The sequence below is a fragment of the Coregonus clupeaformis genome, chromosome 1 (genome assembly GCF_020615455.1).
Source record: "Coregonus clupeaformis isolate EN_2021a chromosome 1, ASM2061545v1, whole genome shotgun sequence".
Taxonomy (NCBI): domain Eukaryota; kingdom Metazoa; phylum Chordata; class Actinopteri; order Salmoniformes; family Salmonidae; genus Coregonus; species Coregonus clupeaformis.
This window is the reverse complement of record NC_059192.1, coordinates 77,201,629-77,215,920: the sequence shown is the minus strand read 5'-3', so window position 1 is coordinate 77,215,920 and position 14,292 is coordinate 77,201,629. Positions and strand designations below refer to the sequence as shown.

Genomic DNA, 14,292 nt, shown 5'->3' with positions numbered 1-14,292 from the left:
GTGTTCTTAACTATGAAGTTATTCATGTTCTTAGCTTTATCCTTTGAAAATAGAGAAAAAAAATATTTTGGAGATGAGCATGCGCATCTTCAATTGTACCCATTGTTCCTCTAGTGCATTTAACTAAATGTATTAAGTAAAAGCCTTGGGTAGCGAGTTGATACAATTCCAAGTCTGGAAGGTTAAAACCACCCTCAGATTTAGGAAGATGTAAAACTTTCCTTTTTATTCTATGAATTATATTTGCCCATATAAAGTCTGTTATGACCGAGAATACTTTTTAAAAAATGAGTGTCTTCGGTGGGGTAATTGATATTACTGAAAATAAATACAAAAACGGTGAGAGCCATGCCATTTCTGAATAGGTTTATTCTACCTGTAAGATTTATGGGACGATTGTTTCATTTAATTAGATCTGCTTTCATATTGTTGAGTAATGGAATAAATGTATTTGTGTGTATATACAGTGGGGGAAAAAAGTATTTAGTCAGCCACCAATTGTGCAAGTTCTCCCACTTAAAAAGATGAGAGAGGCCTGTAATTTTCATCACAGGTACACGTCAACTATGACAGACAAAATGAGATTTTTTTTCTCCAGAAAATCACATTGTAGGATTTTTAATGAATTTATTTGCAAATTATGGTGGAAAATAAGTATTTAGTCAATAACAAAAGTTTCTCAATACTTTGTTATATACCCTTTGTTGGCAATGACACAGGTCAAACGTTTTCTGTAAGTCTTCACAAGGTTTTCACACACTGTTGCTGGTATTTTGGCCCATTCCTCCATGCAGATCTCCTCTAGAGCAGTGATGTTTTGGGGCTGTCGCTGGGCAACACAGACTTTCAACTCCCTCCAAAGATTTTCTATGGGGTTGAGATCTGGAGACTGGCTAGACCCACTCCAGGACCTTGAAATGCTTCTTACGAAGCCACTCCTTCGTTGCCCGGGCGTTGTGTTTGGGATCATTGTCATGCTGAAAGACCCAGCCACGTTTCATCTTCAATGCCCTTGCTGATGGAAGGAGGTTTTCACTCAAAATCTCACGATACATGGCCCCATTCATTCTTTCCTTTACACGGATCAGTCGTCCTGGTCCCTTTGCAGAAAAACCAGCCCCAAAGCATGATGTTTCCACCCCCATGCTTCACAGTAGGTATGGTGTTCTTTGGATGCAACTCAGCATTCTTTGTCCTCCAAACACGACGAGTTGAGTTTTTACCAAAAAGTTCTATTTTGGTTTCATCTGACCATATGACATTCTCCCAATCCTCTTCTGGATCATCCAAATGCACTCTAGCAAACTTCAGACGGGCCTGGACATGTACTGGCTTAAGCAGGGGGACACGTCTGGCACTGCAGGATTTGAGTCCCTGGCGGCGTAGTGTGTTACTGATGGTAGGCTTTGATACTTTGGTCCCAGCTCTCTGCAGGTCATTCACTAGGTCCCCCCGTGTGGTTCTGGGATTTTTGCTCACCGTTCTTGTGATCATTTTGACCCCACGGGGTGAGATCTTGCGTGGAGCCCCAGATCGAGGGAGATTATCAGTGGTCTTGTATGTCTTCCATTTCCTAATAATTGCTCCCACAGTTGATTTCTTCAAACCAAGCTGCTTACCTATTGCAGATTCAGTCTTCCCAGCCTGGTGCAGGTCTACAATTTTGTTTCTGGTGTCCTTTGACAGCTCTTTGGTCTTGGCCATAGTGGAGTTTGGAGTGTGACTGTTTGAGGTTGTGGACAGGTGTCTTTTATACTGATAACAAGTTCAAACAGGTGCCATTAATACAGGTAACGAGTGGAGGACAGAGGAGCCTCTTAAAGAAGAAGTTACAGGTCTGTGAGAGCCAGAAATCTTGCTTGTTTGTAGGTGACCAAATACTTATTTTCCACCATAATTTGCAAATAAATTCATAAAAAATCCTACAATGTGATTTTCTGGATTTTTTAAAATCAATTTGTCTGTCATAGTTGACGTGTACCTATGACTAAATACTTTTTTTCCCCACTGTGTGTATATATATATTGAGTTGCCAGTGCAAACAGAAGGGGGGGAGAGGGGACATCCCTGTCTTGCGCCCCTTTCTAAAGCAATTTCATCAGATAATGTACAGTATTAGTTGTGTATATTTTAGCTTTAGGACATTTATATGAATGTATTTTCCACATCAACAGCCATTATTGATAAATCTATAGCTTGTTATTTTGCATATTGTATAAAACTGAAACATTTTCTTGTATTTGTTTGTCAGTGTCTGTTTTTATTAAAGCCTGTTTGATTGATATTTATCAAGTCTGGTAAGACTTTTGCCATTCTATTGCTTATAAGCTTTGTTATTATTTATTTAAACTTGGGTCTATAATGAGGAAGAGACTCTCCAGATTTTCCTGGTTTTAATAGAACTGAAATAACTGTTTGATACATGAAACTAGGAAGTACTGAATTGAGTGACATGTGTGTTGTCATTTGTGTAAATAGGGGGGCTACTTTGTCCCAAAATGTTGAATAGAATTCTATGGGAAAGCCATTCATTCCTGGTGCTTTTCTCCGTGCTAGGGCGGCAGGTAGCTGAGTGGTTAAGAGCGTTGTGCCAGTAATCGAAAGGTCGCTGGTTCTAATCCCCGAGCCGCCTATGTGAAAAAATATGTTGATGTGCTCTTGAGCCAGGCACTTAACCCTAATTGCTCCTGTAAGTCGCTCTGGATAAGAACGTCTGCTAAATTACTAAAACATAATAATAAAACAAATGTTTTAACAGTATCTAATATTTCTTCTTGGGTGATCTCAGTTTTTAGTGATTTATTTTTGGTCTGCTGATAATTTCTTCAGAGTTATTGAGTCTAAGAAAGCTATAGGGTCCGTCCAACTGTTGTTTAATGTACAATGTGTATTTCATTTTCTGGAGGAAAATTGTAACTCAAGATCTGCGCACAGAAACGAGATTATGCAGACTTTCACATGAATCTCAAGTTAAGATTGGTCCATAAGAGAACAGAATGTCCTATTAGACCCCTTTTGGGGTTCCATGCTGTGTGTAATGTACCTGTTAGCTCCTTTAGCTCTGTTAGCTCCCCTGTGCAGACTAGGCTCCAGGGTTAATGAGTGACTCCAGTCCTCAGTGTGAGGTGAGGTGTGACCCTGGGCCATGTTTGTCAACTGGGCTGAGGAGTAGGGTGGTAGACACTCCTTATCCACTGTGTAAACACCTCTATGGTGTTGTTGCCGGCCACACAGGGCCCAATGGTGTTTGACAGGGCCGTGAAAATAAAATGGTCACCCTTCACCCTCCCGATCCTCCAGTTGACCACTCACTCACAGCTACTCAACACATGCGCACGCATACGGAAATGTCACACTCAGTGGAGCACTTGATGGTGTGAGAAAAATGGACAGCAGAGTTGTGTGGATTAGGGTGGAGATGGAGAACAGCCAGGGGCTGTGTGTGTTCTGTTTGTCCCTATCTCTTCAAGGATCAAGGCAGTCACACACAGGCAGTTAAGGCTGAATGACTGCTAACACGCACGCACGCACAGACACACACACACGTATCTATCACTTCCAAGGTTAGAGTCAACTATTTACTAGAGTGAATAATATCATGACAGAGTTCCTACACAGCTGAACTTAATATAGTAATCCATGAAGATAAAAAATGGGGCTGCTGCTGACACTCCTTCTAGGCAGTTAAAATGGCTGCCACAGTTATTTCCCTCTGCAGAGGTGTTTGACAGAAGGTGGGTAGTCAGATGAGTGCTCAGCTCAGGCCACTTGTAAAATCACAAGGTGGAAGGAAGTGTGAACAAAGACTGTGTCCCAAATGGCACCCCATTCCCTATATAGTGCACTACTTTTGACCAAAGCCCTATAGGCCCTGGTCAGGAGTAGTAATCTATGTAAAGCAGGGATGGGCAACTTTGATGGGGGTGGGGGCCACCAAAAATCGGAACTCATCATGAGGGGCCGGTCTGCGTACCCACATCTGTACCAACACATGCAGTCAGAGCCAGCCCTATCCTTTTGGGGGGCCATAAGCTACATTTTGTTGGGCCCCAAACCCCCCCCACCTTGCGAGCAAAACATTTTAGCGGCCCCCCTCTTGACAGTGGAGAGAAGTTTTAGAGTTAATTTCCTGCAATTCTACAGATTTTGCCGTGGGGCGTTGAGAAAATGTTGCAGTTTTAATGCAAGTTTGCTGCAATTCTATACATTTTGACATGTAACGGAGATAATATTTAGTAATTCTATAACTAATTTCATACAATTTTACTAATTTTGCTATGGGGCGGAGAGAAATATTAGCAGTTTTTACTATGATATTGAATGAGAGTGAATAACAAAATCAGTTGTTGCCCCCGGTCAATAGTTCGACCATGATTAATACAAGTTTAGATAGCTGGCCGCTAGACTAACTTACCAATTTTCTAACTGACATTGGCTAATTGAGTGACTTGGCAGTGACTGACATAACAAAATAAAAACTGCTGATGCACAACCACATTTTGAAATTGCACCTTGTGTATTCTAACTCTCAACCCCGACTGAGTCCCCCCCACCCCCCTACAAAAGGGACGCCAGTTGCCCATCCCTGATATAAGGGTTAGGGTGCCATTTGGGAAGCAGCCACAGTCACGCTGCCTCGTGCACATGACCATGCATCCCCCTGTCGATCAGGCTATTTGTCTCAGTTGACTGCTACTGTAGTGCCATGCTTCATCTTGCCAGTCACCCACTCATTACCGACAAGCCCCTATGCATTCAGTTCATGATTTATCTCTCACAGTCCAGCACCCCCATCCCTCTGCTGATATGAATAAAGCACCATCCACCATGTCCTCTGTGATCACTGCACTGTAGGGTGGCAATAGTGAGTAACTGACATCCCATTTGACATTCATTAATTATTTACATGACACATTGTGCAATGAATCATGTTTTCTAGTAAACCAAACAATAATTGTGCTACATTAGAGTGTAACAACATTTATTAGAATTTTGTAGGATTTCATAAAAATAAATACTACTAGATTAGGTTTGAAGGTCACATCAGTGTTCTCCTTTTTCCAAGGACACAGAGGAGGACATGCAGTCGATAGACAGCTGTGAGTACATCTGGGAGGCAGGGGTGGGGTTCGCTCAGTCACCCCCTCTCAACTACATCCACGACCTCAACAGGTGAGACCGCTGCACCAGGAAGGATGGAGAGAGGGCATCCCTGAATTCCTAGATCTACTTGTGTAGATATGAGAGGATTGGATAGATATAATCAATACAGCGACAATTCCACTTCGCTTATCAGGGGGCAAGATGGAACTCCCACTATATTGCTTACACATATCCAACCCTCTCAGATCTAAACAAGTGCCTAGAGCAGTTGGGTTTTAGTTTGTAAAATGGATTCAGAAAATCTGTTCCCAAGTATTCCCACAAATAACAATACACGTCATCATGTCTCAATGTAATCAAGGTATGAAATGATTGTTCAAATACAATCTCTTTTTGGGCTTACTTGTGGTAAATTTGCAGTGTACAAATTATTATAATTGTTTTCCGAAACCTGACCGTTCGCTGGGATAAAAAAATTGGCCCGTGGCTGAATCTAGTTGCCTTCCTCTCTGGCCTAGAGGGTAGGGGCTAGGGGTTGATTTGGGATTTTTCCATCTTTCTCTCCACTGTCTTGGTCAGGACGGAGCTGCTGAAGCTGCTACTGACCTGTTTCTCTGACGCCATGTACCTGCCCCCCTCTGCTGAGAACAACATCCTCAACCCCTGGGTTACCTTCTTCAGCTCTACAGACAACCGGTAACACACACACACACACTTTATGACTGATGATTTAGTTTAAAGCGTGTGCGTGTGTTACACTAATCCTAACCTCTTCCTCCCCGTCCCAGACATGCCCTGCCTCTCTTCACGTCTCTCCTCAACGTGGTGTGCGCCTATGACCCAGTGGGGTACGGTATCCCCTACAACCACCTGATGTTCTCTGACTACCGAGAGGTGCTGGTGGAGCATGCTGTCCAGATCCTCATAGTGACTCTGGAGCACGAGACTGGGGCAGCCCAACACAACCTGGACCACTCAGACTCCCTCTCCGCCTCTGCCATGGAAGACCAGGAGGTAAAAGAGACCCTGAATCTCAAATCCCTTACCCCACAGATATCAAACTCATTCCAAGGAGGGCTGAGTGTCTGCAGGTTTTCGCTCCTCCCTTGTACTTGATTGATGAATTAAGGTCCCTAATTAGTAAGAAACTCCCCTCACCTGGTTGTCTAGGTCTTCATTGAAAGGAAATACCAAAAACCAGCAGACACTAGGCCCTCTATGGAATGAGTTTGACACCCCTGCCTTACCTCTGAGAGATCTGGACAGGAATAAACAACATGGTGGTAGCTCCAGCTTGTCTTTGGCCACGTGGAATTGTTGGTTGTTGTATCATCTGATAACTTTTCTCTTCCTTGTGTTCTCAGCCTGTGGGACCATACAACCTGTTTGTAAACTACCTGTCAAGGATCCATAGGGAGGAGGTAAGAGACTAATGTACACTGTTCAAACGGTCAATCCAGAGCCATATGACTCAATGGGTCAATCAGAGGTCCTTTTTTAACCCTTCAAGTCACAGTAAAGTAATAATAATAATATAATAATAATATGCCATTTAGCAGACGCTTTTATCCAAAGCGACTTACAGTCATGTGTGAAGTAAAGTGATAGAAGGTTGTTGTTTTGTCCTTCCTGTCTTTCCCCAGGACTTCAACTTCATCCTGAAGGGCCTGGCCAGACTGTTGACCAACCCTCTGATCCAAACCTACCTGCCCAACTCTACCAAGAAAATCCAGTTCCACCAGGAACTCCTGGTGCTCTTCTGGAAGCTCTGTGACTTCAACAAGGTTCGGACTGGAGCGCTAGCACCGGCATCCCATCATACCTACATTGAAGGATACAACAGTGCTCTAGTAGCCTTAATACTATCCTAGATGGACTAGTAGTCTCACCCCATCACTTCTAGCCTGGTCCCATATCTGTTTGTGATTTCAACAAGGTTTTGGAGCACATAGAGTGCTTCTGCCTAAGACCATCTGTTACGAACCCCGTGGCTTTGAACGTCTAGGGTGATGGACATGAGACCCGTAACATAATGCATGTAAATTATAAGTGTGGCATGGAACAGTGAGAACAAATATGACACAACTACCATGAACTACCGTCAAACACAAATGGTTTATTTCTGAACACACGGTAAAGGATTGGGAAAAAGGGCTGAGCAGGACCCAAGAAATGAAACAATAGTGTAAAACACCCCTAAACTGATCTTGCCTGCCTCAAGAACCGCTAGGCTACTGCTACCATACAAAAATACAGTGGGTGGTCCGCTCAGGTCTAACTAGTGTTTATAGACAGTTCTTTCTACGGGAAATGTATGCCCAAGGGCAGCTAGCTCAAACTCCCCTTTTCCCAGAAACACACAATAGTTACCAAACAGAGTAACCAGCAACTTAGTGAGTACTCTAAACAAAGGACATCACAGTATCCATTACTCACATACAAAACAGTAGTCTAACAGAATTACCAATCATAGTAAACAGCAACTTAGTGAGTAATCAAAAACAGGACACCACCATGTCCATACTCACATACGGAAATATTCTCTCTCTCTCTCAACAAACAAGACTGGTTTTTATACAATGGGATGTGTGATTGAACAAACGAGTAACAGGTGGTGCAATGCACAGGAATGTTCACTGATTGGTCCAATCAGCAGACACCTCAACGACCACCAATCAGGAACATACAGGACACCTGTGATTAGGGCAGAAGGAGAGAAACACACAAAAACACAGGATACCTGTATCCGTAACACCATCCTAGGTCACATGGTTCCTAATTTCTGTTCTAGCCTCACTCTTCACAGCTGTCCCCCCTTCTAGCCTCATGCTTCACAGCTGTCCCCCTTTCTAGCCTCACTCTCCACAGCTATTCCCCTTCTAGCCTCATGCTTCACAGCTGTTCCTCCTTCTAGCCTCACTCTTCACAGCTGTCCCCCCTTTCTAGCCTCACTCTCCACAGCAAATCCCCTTCTAGCCTCACGCTTCACAGCTGTTCCTCCTTCTAGCCTCACTCTTCACAGCTGTTCCCCCATCTAGCCTCACCCGTCACAGCTGTTCCCCCATCTAGCCTCACCCGTCACAGCTGTTCCCCCATCTAGCCTCACCCGTCACAGCTGTTCCCCCATCTAGCCTCACTCTTCTCAGCTGTTCCCAACATTAGTGGTCCTTAGTCGTATATTTACAGCTCATTGAATAAGAATAATTTAGCAGCTCTCGTTTAGGTTAATTAAGAACACTGTGAGGGGTATCTAGAGAGTAGGGTAAAGTGGCACATCTGTGTTTGTTAGGTGCCACGGTCTCTGGAGCTCTGTGCCACACACTGCCTCTCACATCCATCCACCTCTCAACACTTTCTGCATCCCAATTCTCTACCCTTCTGCACCTCAACACTGTGCCATTTATCGATCTGTGCTGCCTGGTATATGCCTCATTGCGTCGCACGTTGACTACATGTTTACGTCCTCCTCTCTCTCACATAGGGGATGCACTGAGGAGATGAGGTGCCTTTAAAGTGTTTCTCTCTAAATAAATGTTTCATGTTTCATCACTTAAGTTTGCAGCTTCTCTAGAGGGCAAGGTCTAAAAGATTGTGATAATAATTTAATTTTAACTTTGACAAGTCCTGTCTAAAGTGTTTGTGTCTAACCTCTGGGTTTCTGTCTCTGACATTTTTAAGTACAGTACTGTTGTTCCTAACTGTTTCCACACTGTACAGGCTAGACTATTCATATAATATTGAAGCTCACTCTCATAGCCCCTTTGTGGGCTAAAAGAGATTTAAAAAAAAGAACTTTCTGTTTTTTTGTGTTTCAGAAGTTTCTGTTCTTCGTGTTAAAGAGCAGTGATGTTCTGGATGTCCTGGTGCCTGTCCTGTTCTACCTGAATGATGCACGGGCTGACCAGTGTGAGTCACACAGAACTGTGTGTGCGTGCACGTTCCGAATGCAGTCTGTGTATGTCTTGGGATTGTTGGGTACTAGGGGTACATGCACTCTGTCTTAGTTTATAGTGTGTGTTTGTGTGACATGTACTGTGTGTGTGTGTGTGTGCAGCTCGTGTGGGCCTGATACACATCGGTGTGTTCATCCTGCTGCTGCTGAGTGGAGAGAGGAACTTTGGTGTGCGTCTGAATAAACCCTACTCGGTACGAGTCCCCATGGACATCCCTGTGTTCACTGGAACACATGCTGATCTGCTCATCATGGTGAGTAGTGCTACTGGTGCTGTGTGGATGGGAGACGTCTCAATGCTTCCCTGGATGGGTGTGGAATGAGGGAATTATATATTTTACCATGCACTGATGAAGGTCTTTGTTGACCGAAAAGCCTGGCACATAAACGGAAATTAGCATTGATTCAAGTGTGTGGAGACTATTCATAGTACGCTATTAAGATAACTGTCCACAGTTGCCTTATGTTAGTTCATTTGTGATTGTCTAGATTTTCCACAAAATCATCACGGGTGGACACCAGCGCCTGAAGCCTCTCTTTGACTGCCTGCTTACTATCATAGTGAACGGTGTGTTACTATTCTATTTAAATCTGTGGGTGAGTGTCTGACTGTCAGTGAAATGGTCGCCACCTGTTGGCTGCATCTGGGTATTGCAGTTTCTTGACACCAGTACTCCTCCATCCTCCAGTGTCTCCCTACCTGAAGAGTCTGTCCATGGTAGCAGCCAACAAGCTGCTCCACCTCCTCGAAGCCTTCTCCACCAACTGGTTCCTGTTCTCTGCCTCCCAGAATCATCATCTGGTCTTCTTCCTGCTCGAGGTCTTCAACAACATCATACAGTACCAGTTTGATGGTAAGGCCCAGCTGTTAGTTAGCTCGGGTCCCAGATCACTTTGTGCTGTCTTGCCAAACATGGCAATGAGTGACAAGGAGTTGGCAAGACAGCACAAAGTGTTCTGGGACCCAGGCTCTATAGACTCACGTTGTCAGTCGTCACACAGTAGTAGAGCAAACCTGGGGTCGAGAGGTTGGCTCACTCCTCGAAAGATTTTAGCGAGCACTGACTTGGCAGTATCTCTTGGCGGACAATGAGATTGCGTCAACATGGTTGATGTTAAATGACCAGAACATAAACTACCAGACTGACACTATTTAAAAGCACTTTTTTCTGGAATGTGCCTTTAAACGTTGACATTATAAACATGCCCACTGTTTGTTCCTCCTCCTTCCAGGTAACTGTAACCTGGTGTATGCCATCATCCGTAAGCGCAACATCTTCCATCAGCTGGCCAATCTGACCTCTGACCTGGCCACGATCCACAAGGTAAAGAGAGAGCGAGAATATGCTCTCTAATGTAGAACTCTATCCTTTATACAATACAACTTTGTCCATGTTACAGTGAACAGGGGATCTTAAAATGAAAAAGGGGCCAGCACTCACTTTACACAGTTGCAGCTGAATCATTGAAGCTTTAATTTATAATGTCCTTCTCCATCCACATAACAAGGCCCTACAGATGAAGAAGAAGACCCTGGCTGGTATCTCCCGTACCAACTCCCAGGAGACCATCTCCATGGATGGGTCCCGACCGGCCGTCCCAGCCGAGCCAGGGACCCTCAAAGCCAGCCTCGTGGCAATACCAGGTACCCCCCTCCTCTTTGGAGCTCTCCATGCATGCATGTATTTTGCAAAGCACATTTCCCTATCGTATGTTAATGTTTTCTATTAACTGGGCTTTGCCGGGTGTCCACTAAGCTTCACTCTACAACTCGGTTCATCACAGATATTGGAATTCTCAAAGCCCTTTTATCAAAATTTTTTTTAAAACAGCAGTTGATTTGGTTTTGTCATTTTCACGAAATATCATAGCAACCCCTTATTTGAGATCAGTTTCATTGTTAGAAACCATTGAACAATTCTCTAAGGGTCTGTGTTGTCACTGTAGCTATTGACAAGCTGACAGAGAAGGCTCAGGTCTCTGAGGATGGCACCATGGTCTGTCTCCAGCACAACACACACTCCCCACAGATGACCGCTGACCAGCACACACACTCTCCGCAGCCTCAGACGGCTGGTGACCAGCACAAACACTCGCCACAGTCTGCTGACTCTAACACCAGTGGTAAAGCAGGAGCCAGCGACACAGAGTCCAACTCAGGGAGAGACACCGAGGTAAGAGCTCTGATTAGGGTCATGAACCCAGCTCACTGGAAAGCAATCCTTGGGGGAATCATTTAGAGTGAATAACGAATATGTATCGGGACAATGTATACAGATATACAGTACGTAACTTCTCCGTGACATGATTTCGTGAAGAAAATGCTGTTGAGCCTAGTGACTACTACAATGGTTATTATTTTTCCTGTCAGGAGGCCTTTCAACCAGAGTCAGAACCGGCCAGGAGTCGTTTGTCCAGAGTGTCAGCATCAGCTACATACTGGAACCCCACTCCAGACTGGGTAAGAGCCCTCCCTCCCCTTTCCATTGAACCCTAAACATGCAGTACATTCACAGCTGGGGTGTTATGGACATCATTGGTAAGATCCTTCCTTCCTTCCTTCCTTCCTTCCTTCCTTCCTTCCTTCCTTCCTTCCTTCCTTCCTTCCTTCCTCCCGATAGATGGTGACCTGCTCTCCTTTCTCTGTACTGTTCTCTGTCAGGTCCTCTCCTGGAAGAGGAAGCTTCCTCTCCAGACGATCATGAGGCTGCTACAAGTCCTGGTTCCTCAGGTGGAGAAGATCTGCATAGACAAGTAAGAGAGGTGGATCCTACTCTTTCCAACAGAGTTAAATAGGGGAGAGGGGGGTGGGTTACATTTCAATTCAAGAGAGTAGGACTGAGAGAATCTGTAGGATTCAATAGGATCATGTGATTTTGATTGTGGAACCCATAAGTGACCAGAACACAGAGTGATCAATAGAATTCCCTAGAACTGGATTAGCATAAATGAGAGAGATTAAATGTATGGGTATAACCTGCCCAGGGACCGTAGTAAAAAAATAGCTGTCTGGCTAAAACGGGCACTTTTACAGTAATGTTGATTAATGTGCACTGGCTAAAACTGGCACTTTTACAGTAATGTTGATTAATGTGCACTGTCCCTGTAAAACTAATTGTACTGAAGTATATGTCTATCTCCTCCAGGGGCCTGACAGACGAGTCAGAGATCCTGAAGTTCCTGCAGCATGGTACCCTGGTGGGCCTGCTACCCGTGCCTCACCCCATCCTCATCAGGAAGTACCAGGCCAACGCGGGCACCGCCATGTGGTTCCGCACATACATGTGGGGTGTCATCTACCTACGGTAAGCAACATGGGCCAAATGAAAAGGGAAACATTAAGATATTTACAATAGTTCATGATGGTGATGACAGTAAATACTTGTAGTAAAAGACCCAATCCATATACAGAATGAATAAGACAAGACACTATAGATTAAGTTAAGATCTACTTTGGAGTAATTACAAAAGAGCAGTGCAGGGTATTCCTGAATCCCGAAAGCAGGATTATTAAATTGGCCAGCTAACTTTGATTAATAGCCACATTACTTGATTTTCTGGTTGATAAAGAAAACAACATTTGTATATTGGTTATTGTCAAGTCAGTTATACATTATCATTATATTTCTCAAAATTATGAAGTTATTTCAAGCAATTTTGGTCATCTGCTTAACTCATTGATCCAGCCATCTGTACCAGCCCCCAGGTCTAGGAACAAAGTGTACCAGCTGGTGGTCAGTCAGTGTGTTTGTAACATCTACTTGCCGAGTCACTTATTCCATGAATCACAGGTGATTGTCATGGTCTCTCAAATCAAATCTGATCTTTGTTAACAATGACATGATTCCTCCATCTCCTTTCCCCCGGGGCTTTTGTTGTTACCGTAGTAACGTGGATCCTCCTATCTGGTACGACACTGACGTCAGACTGTTTGAGATCCAGAGGGTCTAAGTGGAGGAGGTGAAGAGGTCTCTACGACTGCGTCCGAAATGGCACCCTATCCCCTATATAGTGCACAACTTTTGACTGGAGCCTTATGGACCCTGGTCAAAAGTAGTGCACTATATAAGGGGATAGGGTGCCATTTGGGAAGCACTGCGTCTCTCTGGAACTGGGTTGTCTGGCTGGTTCCCCCTCAGAACCACCAACCAATAACCCTCTCCTACCAACTGCCATCTTCAAAGCTGAACAGAAGTCTGGATGAGGAAGAGGACAGATGAAGATTAACGGACAAGAATTGACAGTGTTTGTTTTCTGCATTTTGTTTCTTGCCAACCCGTAAATCATCATGTAATAAACCACTTTTACTACAAGCTGTCTGCCACTACAACTGCCAAAAGATCTGCCATATCAACCCTGTACTCTACTCTACTGGTGTAGATTTTACATGTCGGTATATTCCTTCACTTCTTCAACCTTGATGTATCTTTTTTTGCCAAACAAAAAACATGTATACACTACTGTATTTTTTAAACATTTTTAGTCATTTAGCAGACGCTCTTATCCAGAGCGACTTACAGTTAGTGAGTGCATGCATTATTTTTAAAATATATATATATATTTTTTTTATGCTGGCCCCCTGTGGGAATCGAACCCACAACCCTGGTGTTGCAAACGCCATGCTCTACCAACTGAGCTACATCCCTGCCGGCCATTCCCTCCCCTACCCTGGATGACGCTGGGCCAATTGTGCGCCGCCCCATGGGTCTCCCGGTCATGGCCGGCTACGACAGAGCCTGGATTCAAACCAGGATCTCTAGTGGCACAGCTAGCCCTGCGATGCAGTGCCTTAGACCACTGCGCCACTCGTTACGTTAGGTATGAGGTTTGCCATTGTTTTAAGTTTTTGTATGTTTTAGATTATGTATTGCACTTATTTTCAGTATCTCCTTCATTTTTGGTATCCCTATTATCGCGTTAAAACTGCTTTTCATTTTGATGTGAAATAGAGACTTAGACTAGCGTGAGCCTCACTAAAGGATGCAGCTTTAAGAAACCTGTCACGTCTGAATTATAAAGGGAGACCAGGGCTTAATCCCAAATCACCCCTTCATTAGATCCTCCGATAGCCACTTCGACCGAGTCAGCTATGCTGCTGGCTTCAGAGTGAAGTGGTATCCCATAACTCACTGCATTATTTTTGAGTTTGCGTAATTTTACACAAAATAAATGCGGTGGGGCTATGAGACACCTGCATTTGTTTGTGTCTGATGTCGAGGCTTGACACATGTATCATG

The 14,292-nt window shown here is 44.1% G+C and overlaps 1 protein-coding gene across 2 annotated transcripts in view; it reads left to right on the top strand.

The window, feature by feature from the left end:
* LOC121576036 (protein HID1) overlaps positions 1-13,555 on the top strand; it is a 33,228-nt gene extending 19,673 nt beyond the window's left edge. For both annotated transcript variants that reach the window (XM_041889339.2, XM_041889334.2), the window contains exons 5-20: positions 5,066-5,172; positions 5,683-5,799; positions 5,892-6,117; positions 6,468-6,524; positions 6,747-6,887; positions 8,919-9,009; positions 9,158-9,309; positions 9,545-9,623; positions 9,745-9,909; positions 10,289-10,380; positions 10,565-10,700; positions 11,003-11,229; positions 11,427-11,516; positions 11,718-11,809; positions 12,202-12,360; positions 12,943-13,555. In XM_041889339.2, the coding sequence (XP_041745273.1) occupies positions 5,066-5,172; positions 5,683-5,799; positions 5,892-6,117; positions 6,468-6,524; positions 6,747-6,887; positions 8,919-9,009; positions 9,158-9,309; positions 9,545-9,623; positions 9,745-9,909; positions 10,289-10,380; positions 10,565-10,700; positions 11,003-11,229; positions 11,427-11,516; positions 11,718-11,809; positions 12,202-12,360; positions 12,943-13,006 (1,995 nt within the window). In that variant the 3' untranslated portion in view covers positions 13,007-13,555. The remainder of the gene's footprint in view (positions 1-5,065; positions 5,173-5,682; positions 5,800-5,891; positions 6,118-6,467; positions 6,525-6,746; positions 6,888-8,918; positions 9,010-9,157; positions 9,310-9,544; positions 9,624-9,744; positions 9,910-10,288; positions 10,381-10,564; positions 10,701-11,002; positions 11,230-11,426; positions 11,517-11,717; positions 11,810-12,201; positions 12,361-12,942) is intronic.
* Positions 13,556-14,292: the final 737 nt, after the last annotated feature.